This window comes from Chaetura pelagica, unplaced genomic scaffold (assembly GCF_000747805.2).
Source record: "Chaetura pelagica isolate M959 unplaced genomic scaffold, ChaPel_1.0 scaffold109, whole genome shotgun sequence".
In the NCBI taxonomy this organism is placed as follows: Eukaryota; Metazoa; Chordata; class Aves; order Apodiformes; family Apodidae; genus Chaetura; species Chaetura pelagica.
The window spans coordinates 15,504,579-15,516,910 of NW_009970725.1; the positions used below are offsets into that span (position 1 = coordinate 15,504,579).

Sequence of the window (12,332 nt, forward strand, 5' to 3'; positions counted from 1 at the left end):
GGGGAGAAAAAAAAAAAAAGATGTATCATGGATGTTATTTACTGCGTGTGCAGGAAGGGGGTATGTACGAGTGTGACAGACTTGGGGAGGGAAAACCATCCTATCGTTCCTCGTCCCGAAGACGACTCCCAGCCGCTTTCCCGGTTGATTGATAGGAAAAGGAGGCAGTGCCCACCCGGGAGGCTGTGCTGGAGGGGTGAGACCCCTTGTCCCCGGCACACGGTGGGGCAGGAGGTGAGGGGGGCTCGGGGGTCACCCCGCGTCTGTCGGCAGCCGCCAAAAAGTGTTCCCGTTGCCTTGAGCGGTGCCGGTGCGGAGGGAGAGGCGGCTGCTCCCTGCTTTTCCTGCTAGTGACCTCATGAGGAGTGGGAGGGCCAGTCAAGAAGAGGAAGAAGAGTTCAAGAATTACCTTCCCCTTTCCTTTCCCTCCGCTTACCAGCGGGGAAATCCTGTTGAACATCAGTAGGACGTTTTCTTGTGTCTGCACGGTGAAGCTGGGCTTTTCCCAAATCCTGTGTGCCCACACCTGTGTGCTGCAGCTCTCACTTTTTTTATTGTGTGGCCACGTTTGACTAAAACGTTTTCCAAATGATTCATCCCAAGGCAAGTGCCCACAGTCCCAGTCCTTTCTTTCTGAGGGAGAGGTACTGTCCCCTGCCACTCAAATACTGGACCTTGATAAATTTAGAAAACTCTGCCCTTGGCAGACAGAGAAGTATTGTGTCATTCCAGTGATCTTCGCATTCTAGGAAAGCCTAAATCAACAGTGTTTGTTTTGCATGTTACCATTTAGCAACAGTCACTGAATTTCCAGTCGAAAGTATTACCTGCCCCCACCCCCAAAAAAAAAATAAAATAAATTGGGTGAAGAAACCCTTTGACACTTGGTATCCGCAGTACGTGAACTGCAGCAGTTGTCAACTGTGTGAAGTCTTTATTCTGTGCTTCTGAGCCAAGAAAAACTGACTTTTTACCGAGGCACGGTTTGGGTGGGTTTGTTTTTTAATTAATTGTGTGCTTCCGGCTTTTTGATCTTTTGGTGCTGACGTTGTTAGCTTCCAATGACTTAAGAGAGGAAAAAAAACCCCAAACGTTGCTGCTCGTGGGACTGATAGCAAAAACAGAGCAAAGCACTGACTTACGGATTTTCCTGAAAATCTTGGTGGTCTTAACAATGAGTGAATGGTGCTTAACAGCAAAGAGAAATTAAATTACAGGTGTATTGTTGCCTTTTACTCTTTCCTTGCCCTTAAGGGAATTTAGTTACTCCTACTGAGAGGATCACAGAACCCCAGCACCTGTGTGGTGGTGTGATGTGCCCACTGGTAACTTGTGACAAACAGTGGGACCCCAGCACCAGCCTCCGCCGGACGCCGGTGCACTTACAGCTCCTGTAGTCTGAGATGGTTTTTTATGTGACAGATCCTAGAGTGATGAAGCAGCCTTGGGTTTCCTGTAGTTCCACTGCAGATCGTTTTGGATTTTATCTGTAAGTGGCATTTTTCTAGCTCAGCTTCATAGTCAGGTTGTGTTTGCGTAAGTGTGCTGCTGTTACACAGAAGGCCGAGGATGACTACAAGTGAAAGAGATGGGGTTTAGAGCTTGTTTTCCCTGACATTTTCTTTGTCATTTTATATTTTGCTCTCTTTCTTTCCTCATTGGCTTTTTGAAATGGAAATTTCATCTCTTTTCCCCAAATTTCATGTTTTGGTGCCCCAAAGTATTGCCATTTTTGGAAGGTGCTGAAACTGAGCAACTTGCACAGCTTCTATGCTTTTTCTACCAGCCTAGCAACCAAAGACCCTCCTCCCATTAACTGAAGTTGTCTTCCAAGATGAGGGCATCCCCTGTGAGCAATGCAGTTTCCATAGAAATACCAGCAACTGTGTAATGCCAGAGGGCAATTTCTTGCCTTGCATTGCTCATCCTTGCTGCTCCAGTGTAGCCAAAAGGGTGCAGGAGTGACTCATTTCTAAATATACTTAATATTTGTGGTATAGGCAGGACTTCAAATAAGATGATGGGCTCTGATGGAGTTCATTGTAATTGTATCTATTGCAGCAGCCAAGGCCCTCGTTTCATTTTTAACTACAGGGGGACATACCTTGTTTTAGGCTACTAGATCTCTTGTTGGATTTTTACCTGAATGGGAATATCCTAGAGAAGTTAATTTTATTCTAGTTGGAAATAAGTAAGTAATTGAAAATTACATTATGTCTAGGTTCAATAGGGGAAAAAGTGTTTTCCACTTGATTAGGTAGCTTTCATGCTATTCAGGTAATAAAAAAATAAGGATAGTTTACTAGACACAGTGTTCTGATTCCTCTCCCCCTGGACTCATTGGCGTTGCAGATGGCAATTAAAATAGAGTGAGTTTTGTTTGTGGTTTTGTTTAGGGTTGTTTTTTTCTTTCCCCAGTGAAATAGTTGTATTATCCAAAAGGTTTGTCTGTGGTGTTTATGCTGAAGAATTTGTTACCTGTGTAGGCTGCAGAGAGGGATCACAAAGGAGTTTATAAGCTTTGACCTCTAGCTGCTTGTACCAATTGATTGGCACTGCCCTCCCCCCCCCCAAAAAAAAAAACAAAACATATTTTATAGAACACAGTTTTCTTTACAAAACTTTGTGAAATAGACAAGATAAATGTCTTGCTCCAGATAAGTCCTTGTGTAATACTGAAGATTTTTCAGATTATTGCATTGCTGGCTAACATTCTGTGCACGACTGAAGTATTTTTGTCTCTTTTTCTTTGTTTTTTTAGCTGAACTGGAGTTCGTTCAAATCATCATCATCGTTGTGGTTATAACTGTTATGGTGGTAGTGATCATCTGCTTGTTGAACCGTTACAAGCTCTCGACACGCTCCTTTATCAACCGACAGAGCCAAAGCAGAAGACAGGAGGAAACTCTGCAGACGGTGAGTGTGAGCCCCTGGCACCAAATTGCAAGGGTGGGCAGCAAAGCCTTCTGAGGAGCTCTGGTACAGGCCACTGTTGGAAAAACTTCTGATGTCACTTTTAATACTCCCTGTAGCTAGGCCTTTTGCTGAGGTTGTATTTGTCAATAGAAAGAAAATAATAAATCAGAACATACACAGTTTTCATTGTTTTTAGACGTTGCTATGTTTTGTGTAGTCTAACTTCATTTTGCATTTGGAGGCTCAGATACGATGTGCTGTTTGCTGCTGCTGTAATTTGAAATGCAATGGAAGGGGAATGAATGGAGATCGCCTAGGGTACAAAGATTTGAAATGCATTGTTGTGGCTTTCTGTATGTTTGCTAATATCCTGGAATTTTGTTACTGTTTTGTGAAACTGCAGTAATGGTTTGCTGGAGTCAACAACACCCACTAAGGGCCCAGGAACATGTAATGTTTCTTTCACTCAAAGAGCAAGAAAATATTAGCAAAATGGCCCTTCAAGGACCTGGAGTAGTTAAGATGAGTTGTTACAGAGACAAAGGCTAAAGTCTGAATCTCACTTGAGAATTGTTAAGGCTGTCTTTAGGCAGCTCAACAGTAAATGGGCACCTAACTCGCTTTATGAACCAGGGTTTTGCTGGGTGGAGATGCAGTGCTCCCCTGTGAGGGTTAACCACAGAATGTCCCTGACCTTGAGGCATCTATCCATGCCACATGTGTTGTTGCAGTGAGGTCCTTTTTCTGATGTGCTTTTCAATGTCCTTGGAGTAGTTCTCTTGGCCTCCTTGCTGACTGTGGTGGCCAGGAGACCATTTGCAATGGTAGCCTTTTGATGCATTGAATTCCTGGCAACAGTGCTGGGTTCTCAGTTTCACTTTGTTTTGCTGTCAAAAAACGGTCAGATTGTACCTGGAAGGTGCAGTCCCGTAATGGTTTACACCAGTCATAAGTCCACCATCTTGCCTCTCATTCCATGCTGGTCCTGTTTCCTCCTTCTTTGCCCTCTTTAGGGAGCTGCCAGGGTTGTGGTGAGAGGCCTCAGGGGGCTGAACACGAATTGGTTTGGTTTTTTCCACAGTTAGATTCCAGCCAGATCAGCGAGCAAAGTGCTTGGGCAGGGGTGGAGTGCTGGCAGGCCAGGGGGCAGGGGTGCTGTGGCCAGGCTGGACCTGGACCTGAGTGGCTGCTGTGGAGCTGCACCCCTGGCAGCTCCCTCCTGAAAGCCAGATGTAAAACATGAGGAGTGCAGGGTTCCCCAAAGCTCTGGCTTAGCACTTCACCTGCACCCTTTTGCTGGGGTGAGTAGTTCTTACCTTGAAGGCTGTGTGGGGAGGAGAGGAGCTGTCTCTTCAAGGGAAGGTTGCCTCGTTCCCTAGCACCTCAGTAGTGCAGGAGTATCTAACTAATTTGGTTACAGATGAAACAAGAACTTGTCAAGCCTCAACCTTGTGGACTTAAAAGCTGGAAGGATGTGCTTGATTAATTGGAGTGTTGCTTTGAAATGGATGCTACAATTCAAAAACCACACTTCTGTCCAAAGAATGTTAGCTATAATTGCTACAAGTACTTAAAAGGAAATAATTTGAGATAAAGGAAGTGCATTTTCATCTTCACAAATCTTCTAAAGCTGTACTAGGCTGTCAAATGCTTGAAGTAACCCATTATTTCCTTTGTATGGTTCATTAGTATTGTCTGTTACCAGAGCAAGTGGTGCCTTTCCTCTTAGAGATGAGGGAGGAAACATCACCTTCTTCTGAAGAAGAACACGTAATTTGACAGTGAGGACTTGGGAGCTACTACTCTTTTAGTACTTAGAACTGTTCTATTTAAAAAAAAAAAAAGAACACTGACTCAGTTCCAGTTTGATGGTGCCATTATAATAATGATAATCATAGCCAAGTGAGCACTTTATGGGAATTGATGATGGGCTGGCAAGAACCAGTTACTAACTCTACCAAAAACTCCCCGGTATAGCTTTGTCATCACTATTACTCATCTGGATTTCTGATAAGCTGAAGCTGTTTTAAAAGAAGGTCATACTTGTGGGGAAGGAGACTTTGAAGGTCTCTGAGGTCAGATATAAAATAAGTATTAATTTTACTTTGTCTGAAGTGCTAGAAGGAAGTTCTGCTAGAAACTAGTTGTGTGTAGTGCAAACCTTAAAGGCAGTGTGCAGTGCAGGAGAGTTGTGAAACCAAATCATTTGCTGTGTGATGCGAGACTGGAAATGACCAGTCTATTCTTGTTGTCCATTGCAGAGTGAGCTGCACAAGGTAAATAAATAGTGTGAGCAGTAAGGTGAAGGTTAGATTGTACACTTGGAAAAATAGATCTGTTTTTTTAACCAGTCAGGCCTTGTTCTGTGTGCAAATGCTGTTGATAAATAGAACATTCCCTTGGAAGAAAATCCACTTTAATGGTATATAGATTCTAAACACGTATTTAAATGTTTATTAACTGCTAATGTCTGAATAAAATACCATTCTGACTCAGGCCTTCTGTTGGTGGAGAAAGAGTGAATGGAAAAAGGGGAAGTTCAGCTGTATGTTTTAAAAGAAAAATAAAGCAAATTAATTGTCTGTTGGCTAGTTCCTGAAGTGAACTTCCCTTTTTGTAACTGAGGTAGCAGAAGTGTATAAAGATGCAGAATCATGCCTTTGCTATTCAGGTGGACCTTCTTTTTTTGTCCTTTTCTCATCTTCAAGTTTGCTTTTCTTCAAGCCTATCCTATTTCTAGATCATCGTGCCTTCCAACAGCTGAACTATGGCTGAATTGCACAGGTTTCTGACCTCATACAGGCCAGCTATGGCACAAATGATCTTACTCTGATTCTTCTAGAAAGCACAATAGAAATCAACAGATATATTATCTGCTGCCTTTACTGCCAGCCACACACATTGAAAACTCATGGGGTCAGGTGTCCAAAATCATGAAAAAGGTGTTTTGGAGTTTCTTTGTCTGGCTGAACCTTCTTCGTGTTAAAGTAAAAAAACCTTCAAGTTGAAATTCTCTCTTTAGTAAAAAGAGGATGAAATATCACTGGAATCACAAGTGTTAGTAACACTCACAGGGCAGAAAAGGGACCAAACTTTAGGGGGGAGGGGGAAAAAAAGTTGCTCTTTGACAAGTACATGCTGAAAAGTGGCAGTTACATTCCTGTTCTGTAAATACATTTTCCTATGTGAACACCAGTTCATGTTTATCTTTTTTCTTTCTGTTTTTTTTGTTTTGTTGTTGTAGTCATTTTCCTTCCCCTTTTTATCCCTTCTGGATGTCTCGTCTTTCTTTCCCCTGCTCTGTTTCTTTGTTTTATTACCCCGCTTAGTGTGCTGAGACACTAAGCACTTCACAGAGGGGCAGGATAACATTTGAGTGCTCAAGAGTCCTGGATGTTCAAGCAGCAGTGCTGTTGAGGATGCTGCATGCCCTCCCATGGCAAGCCCTGCCTTCTCCTAGTGTGAATATTAAAACCTTCAAAGCCAGTTTTAACATTAGCAATTACAGGAGGTTTTGGGGTCATGACTGCAAGAGATGGAACAGTGCTGAGTGACAGCTGTGTTGGCCTGAGCAGCACTCTGAAGTGAGTGTGCAAGGAGCTGAACAGTGTCTGTATCATGATGGATAAAATATTGAACGTGTGCCCCCACTAGCTGATCCATCAGCAGCATTTGGCTTCACAGCTGGGAGCAAGGCAAGGTTTGCAGAGCATCTGAGGGGGTTGTAAAGTCTGTAAGGTGTGGAGTACACCAGGAACATGCTAAGGGCTGCTTCACTAGGACGATGCAAGCTTTCCCGTGGGAGCAACTGATGCTACTGGCAATGCTGGGTGTGTTTTGAGACAGGGCTGTGTGGCAGTCTTGGAAAGGCACAGCCATGCCCAGGGAATGTGCATCTGACACCCGAGGGAGGTGCATGTTGCAGTGTTGCTGGTTGTCCCTTGGGAGGAGTGATGTTTCAGTGGGAGGGTGGTGTTGCTGGTAACTGTAATCATCCTGCTGGAATGCAGGTAGCCCTGGCCAAGCAGCTCCTGGGTGCTCTCCTGTTTGCTGGAACAAAACCAAGATAAATTGTGCTCTCCAATGATTAACTCTTGGTGTCATCACCAGTGATTTCCAGGGGTATGTTGAGGGAAAAGAGGTTAAATGACTTACAGGGAGGTGCTTAAAAAGCTTCTGATGTTCCTAACTTGATTCCTTCTTTGTGTCCTAGTGGCTTCTGTCTTTGTGTGTTTTTCTCTTTGTAAAATGGATGTTGAAGGAGAACCGAACATTTTTCCTACCCTGTGCCTGCTCCTGGCAGCAAAATCCCTGTGTCCATCACGCAAGATGGGTGAGCATCCTGACCAGCCTCTGCCTCCCAGCATCGAGGGCCACATCACTGCTAGGGCTAGTCAGCTTGCATTAGGACCTGCACTGATAATGCCCATCTCAAATGCCACATTCCAGGAGCATGGCTGTAAAAATACTGCCCTCCTTCTTGAACAACTATTTCAGAATAAAAGGGGAACATCAGGAGGGTGACAGAAAATACTAAAAAATATTGACAACTCCAGGGGTTTGTCGGTGATTTCAAATGTTAGTTTTGCCTCTTGGCCTTTTTAAGTTATTCCTCATTGGTGCTGGCATTATTCTTTCTGTTCCCTCCTGGCACCCCTGGCCCATTCATTCTCATTTTCTTACTGACATGTGCAAAAGGAAGAAAATCCCAGTGGGAACAAGAACCCAGCCTATATCTAGGAGAGAGCCTGAGAGCTGCAGACCACCCTGCTTTGCACCAGGACTAGCTGGCAGGAGCTGGATGTGCACTGTGTTCTCCTGCTCATGTGAGGGACACCAGCTTGCCTCTCTTCTTTCAGCATGTACTGCCAGGAGGGACAGCATGCACTAGCTGGGGCTCTTTGAAGTCTACCACAATGAAGTCAGAACATCTTTTAAAAGGGCAGGATAATCTAGGAAATCTGCAGGTAGGAATAAAAGTGAGGAGCACCAGCTTCGGTTGGCTCCAGACTCGGTGTGTCACCTTGGGCAGCTTCCTTCATCTCTGAGCAAAGGAGGAGGGATAGTAGTACTTACTTCCTTAACTGGGATGAAATGAAGATTACTTAAAGTGGTAAAGCACTGTGAAGTTGGCAGAATAAAAGTTTTAAAGCATTAAGTAACAGAAATAATCACAATTAAGTGATTGAGTCACACTTGAGTGTAGGGAGGCAGACTACAAGCGAGAGGTTTGGTGCTCTCCATAATTATCTCTCTAGTATTTCTCCTCCCTGGCACCGGGCACTGCTCTGGCCAGTGCTGTAACCTTTCCTACCCTTGGGAAACACAGCTTTTAAAGGGAAGAGCAATCCTGCTGGAATACTTGTCATTGTGTTCAGGACAACGCCATAGTTTTGCTTTGCTTGTGTTCGGCAAGGAAAGTGTTGCAATTTTAAGCAGTTTGTGATAGCCTCTGTCACCCAGGAAGAGGCAGGGTGGAACAAGCCCCTCTCCCTTCCTTGAGCGTTTTGAGCAACGCACTGCTTTCATGTGGTGTAATGTATCGCTGCCACCTAGGGCCAAAATCAGAAAGTACAGTGCTATCTGAAATTGATTTTGCAAAAGGGCTGTGTGTATTTTTGTGGGGGTGTGTGGCTGTATGTATCTATACACATGCTAAAAAAAATCTACGTTTAGTCGAGGGGAAAAGAGGGACCTTTTTAATACCTGTAATGCATTTTAGAAAGTGAAAAAACTGACTTTTGTTTTTCAGGAAATACAGTTTCAGGCAGACTTCTATTTCTCAGAAGTGGAAAAGTAAAGAAAGAAAACCTGAAAATCTCCTTAAGAGTCAGTAAAAAAACAAAGTTTGGGTTATATGGGATTGTCGTGGTTTAACCCCAGCTTGCTCCGAAGCCCCACACAGCTGCGTGCTCACTCTCTCCCAGTGAGATGGAAGAGAGAACTGGGATGGTAAAAGTGAGAAAGCTTGTGGGTTTAGATAGGTATAGTTAAATGGGTAAATCAGAAGTCCCACATGCAAGCAAAGCAAAGAATTTCCAGGGGCAGGCATGTGTTAAGCCATCTCCAGGACAGCAGGGCTCTTTTTACACATAGTGATGACTTGGGAAGACACACACCATCACTAACATCCATCTTTCCTCTTCCTTTCTCCAGCTTATATGCTGAGCATGACATCATATGGTATGGGATATTCCTTTGGTCAGTTGGGGTCAGCTGTCCCAGCTGTGTCCCATCCCAGCTTCTTGTACACCCTCAGCCTGTTTCCTTGTGGGGTGATCTGAGAAGTAGAACAGGCCTTGGCTGTGTGTGAGCACTGCTCAGCAAGAACTAACACATATCTGTGTTATCAACTGTTCCCAGCACAATTCCAAAACTTACACTCATCCCAGCTACTATGAAGAAAATTCACTCTATCCCAGCCAAAACCAGCACAGGGATGAACTTGCTTCATTACATTTGAGGAACTTTTCTTCCTGAACATAAATTTTTACCTGAAATTTATCATGAGTTTAAAAATTACTATTCCAGTAAATTTCTCTCCTATTGTCTGTCAATGTGCTGGTGCTCAGCTGAGTAGTTGGATGACACTGTGCTCCAGGAAGCACAGTGTTTAAAAAAATGCCTCACAAAGTCATCTTCCTAAACTGTCCCATTCTAGAGGCTGTTGACCTTTGTAAAATAAAAATAAGGCAAGTTATCTTGGGCTTATCTAGTCTCTTAATCTCTGAGTATTGAGTTAAATAATCATCACCATAAGATAATTAACTAATCATCCAGCTGGATTTATTAAATGATGAATTCAAAATATTTGTAACTATTTATTTATAATTATTTATTATATTATTATCTCAAATTATTGGGAAACCCGGGAATGGCTAGGGTCAGCAAAAGGCATAGCTGGCACTAAGATTTTTCTTTCTTTGGTGTTATTTGTAGGAGCTGGGATTTACCATGGAGACTGATCCTTTTTAATTTCAAAACCTAATTATGTTAAAACTGAACGTACTTTAGGGAATGTTACTTCTAAGTATTGATGCTCACGTTGAAGACCTTTAGTGTGTTTAAGAAGGAGCAAATTGAAGTGGCTAGCTGGTAAGAACCTTATAAGAAGCAGGTAAATTATATATTGCCCCTGGGGAAAAAAAAAAATAAATGTAATGTGCTCAGGTTTAGCCTTGATTGCATGTACCTGAGAACTGTTGGTAGAAATTCCTGGGCATTTGGGTGCAAGGGGGCATCAAGCAGGAGTGCCAGTGCTGGGTTTGCTGGCTGGGAAGTGCCTGTGGGCAGGATGCCAGGTGCTGCAGTACAGGGGGTTCTAAGCGAGCTTGTGCCAGGCCTGGCAGCTGGTTCACTGTCCTGCTGAGCTGGACTGCCCGTGCCCAGTATGATCTCACTCCTGGGATAACTAGTCACCCAGTGATACACAGTTGAAAGTAGTGGAGTTTTTTATCAGTAGGCAAATCTACCTTGATACTGTGAATAATAAAGGGAGAAACGATAAAAATAAAATATAAAAGAAAATCAATACAAATACTGTCAGTTCTTACCTGATTTTCACGGATCTGAGCACAGGGAAACATTTTAGTTGTCAAATGAAGGTCTGTTAGTAGAAGGACAAGGAGAGAGCAAGAAATAATGCTTTGCCTCAATGTAAGTCACTCCAGTTTGCTCACGTTATTTCTTACATCAACATCTTGGGAGGGAGAGGGGGGGAGTCATGGGTATGTTTTCCTTTTGCTACAGTAAAATTTTTTCCTTTTTTCTCTCAACCCCTTGCCATCACTTCAAGAATGGTGAGCTAGAGGGTCACCAACCCTGGCATTAGTTGATATCTACCTAGTGCATGGAAGGGAGGATTTGCCTCATAAGAAGACTTGAGAAAGGTAGATAGTAAATTTCCGTTGGTCAATGCAGCAATTTTGGTAGGGCAGAATGGGGCTCCTGTTTGGATGCAGTTCTCTTGTTCCAAACAGATCACAGAATCCTAAAGGGGTTGGAAGGGGCCTCAAAAGATCATCTAGTCCAACCCCCCTTCCAGAGCAGGATCACCCAGAGCACATCACACAGGAACTTGTCCAGGCGGGTTTTGAATGTCTCCAGTGAAGGAGACTCCACAACCTCTCTGGGCAGCCTGTTCCAGGGCTCTGTCGCTCTCACAGTAAAGAAGGTTTTTCTGATATTCACATGGAACCTCCTATGCTCCAGTTTGCAGCCATTGCCCCTTGTTCTGTCACTGGATGTCACTGAAAAAAGCCTGGCTCCATCATCCTGACACTCGCCCTTTACATATTTGTAAACACTGATGAGGTTGCCCCTCAGTCTCCTCTCCTCCAAGCTAAAGAGACCCAGCTCCCTCAGCCTTTCCTCGTAAGGGAGATGTTCCACTTCCATAATAATTTTTGTGGCTCTGTGCTGGACTCTTTCAAGCAGTTCCCTGTCCTTCTTGATCTGAGGGGCCCAGAACTGGACACAATATTCCAGATGTAGTCTCATCAATGCAGAATAGAGGGAGAGGAGAACCTCTCTTGACCTACTAACCACACCCTTTCTAATGCACCCCAGGGTTCCATTGGCCTTCTTGGCTACAAGGGCACATTGCTGGCTCATGATAATTCTCCTGTTCACCAGAACCCCCAGGTCCCTTTCTCATACATTGCTCTCCAGCAGGTCAGCCCCCAGCCTGTACTGGTCCATGGGGTTGGTCTTCCCCAGATGCAGGACTCTACACTTGCCCTTGTTGAAGTTTATCCCTGCCCACCTCTCCAGTCTGTCCAGGTCTCACTGAATGGCAGCACAGCCTTCTGGTGTGTCAGCCACTCCTCCCAGTTTAGTGTCATCAGCAAACTTGCTCAGGGCACACTCTGTTCCCTCATTCAGGTCGTTGATGAAAATCCTGAACAGTATGGGTCCCAGTACCAATCCCTGAGGGACTCCAGTAGTCACAGACCTCCAGCTAGGTTCTGTCCCATTGATCACAACTCTCTGACTTCTTCCTTTCAACCAGTTCATGATCCACCTCACCACCTAACCATCAAGACCACACTTCCTCAGTTTATCTATGAGGATGCTGTGGGAGATGGTGTCAAATGCTTTACTGAAATCAAGATAAACCACACCTACCTCTCTGCCATCGTTTATCCACCTAGTTACTTCCTCATAGAAGGCTATAAGGTTGGTCAAACATGACTTTCCCTTGGTAAAACCACGTTGACTGCCATTAATGACCCCCTCATCCTTGATACGCCTAGAGATAGTGCCAAGAACAAGTTGTTCCATCACCTTTCCAGGGATGGAGGTGAGGTTGACTGGTCTATAGTTACCTGGGTCCTCCTTCTTGCCCTTCTTGTAGACTGGTGTGACATTTGCTATCCTCCAGTCCTCAGGCACCTCTCCTGTTACCCATGACTTAC

The 12,332-nt window shown here is 44.2% G+C and overlaps 1 protein-coding gene across 1 annotated transcript in view; it reads left to right on the forward strand.

Annotated features, from left to right (window-relative positions):
• LDLRAD4 (low density lipoprotein receptor class A domain containing 4) overlaps nt 1-12,332 on the forward strand; it is a 288,329-nt gene that overhangs the window by 269,900 nt on the left and 6,097 nt on the right. The window contains exon 5 of the mRNA XM_010006946.1: nt 2,762-2,916. Coding sequence (XP_010005248.1) covers nt 2,762-2,916 — 155 coding nt within the window. The remainder of the gene's footprint in view (nt 1-2,761; nt 2,917-12,332) is intronic.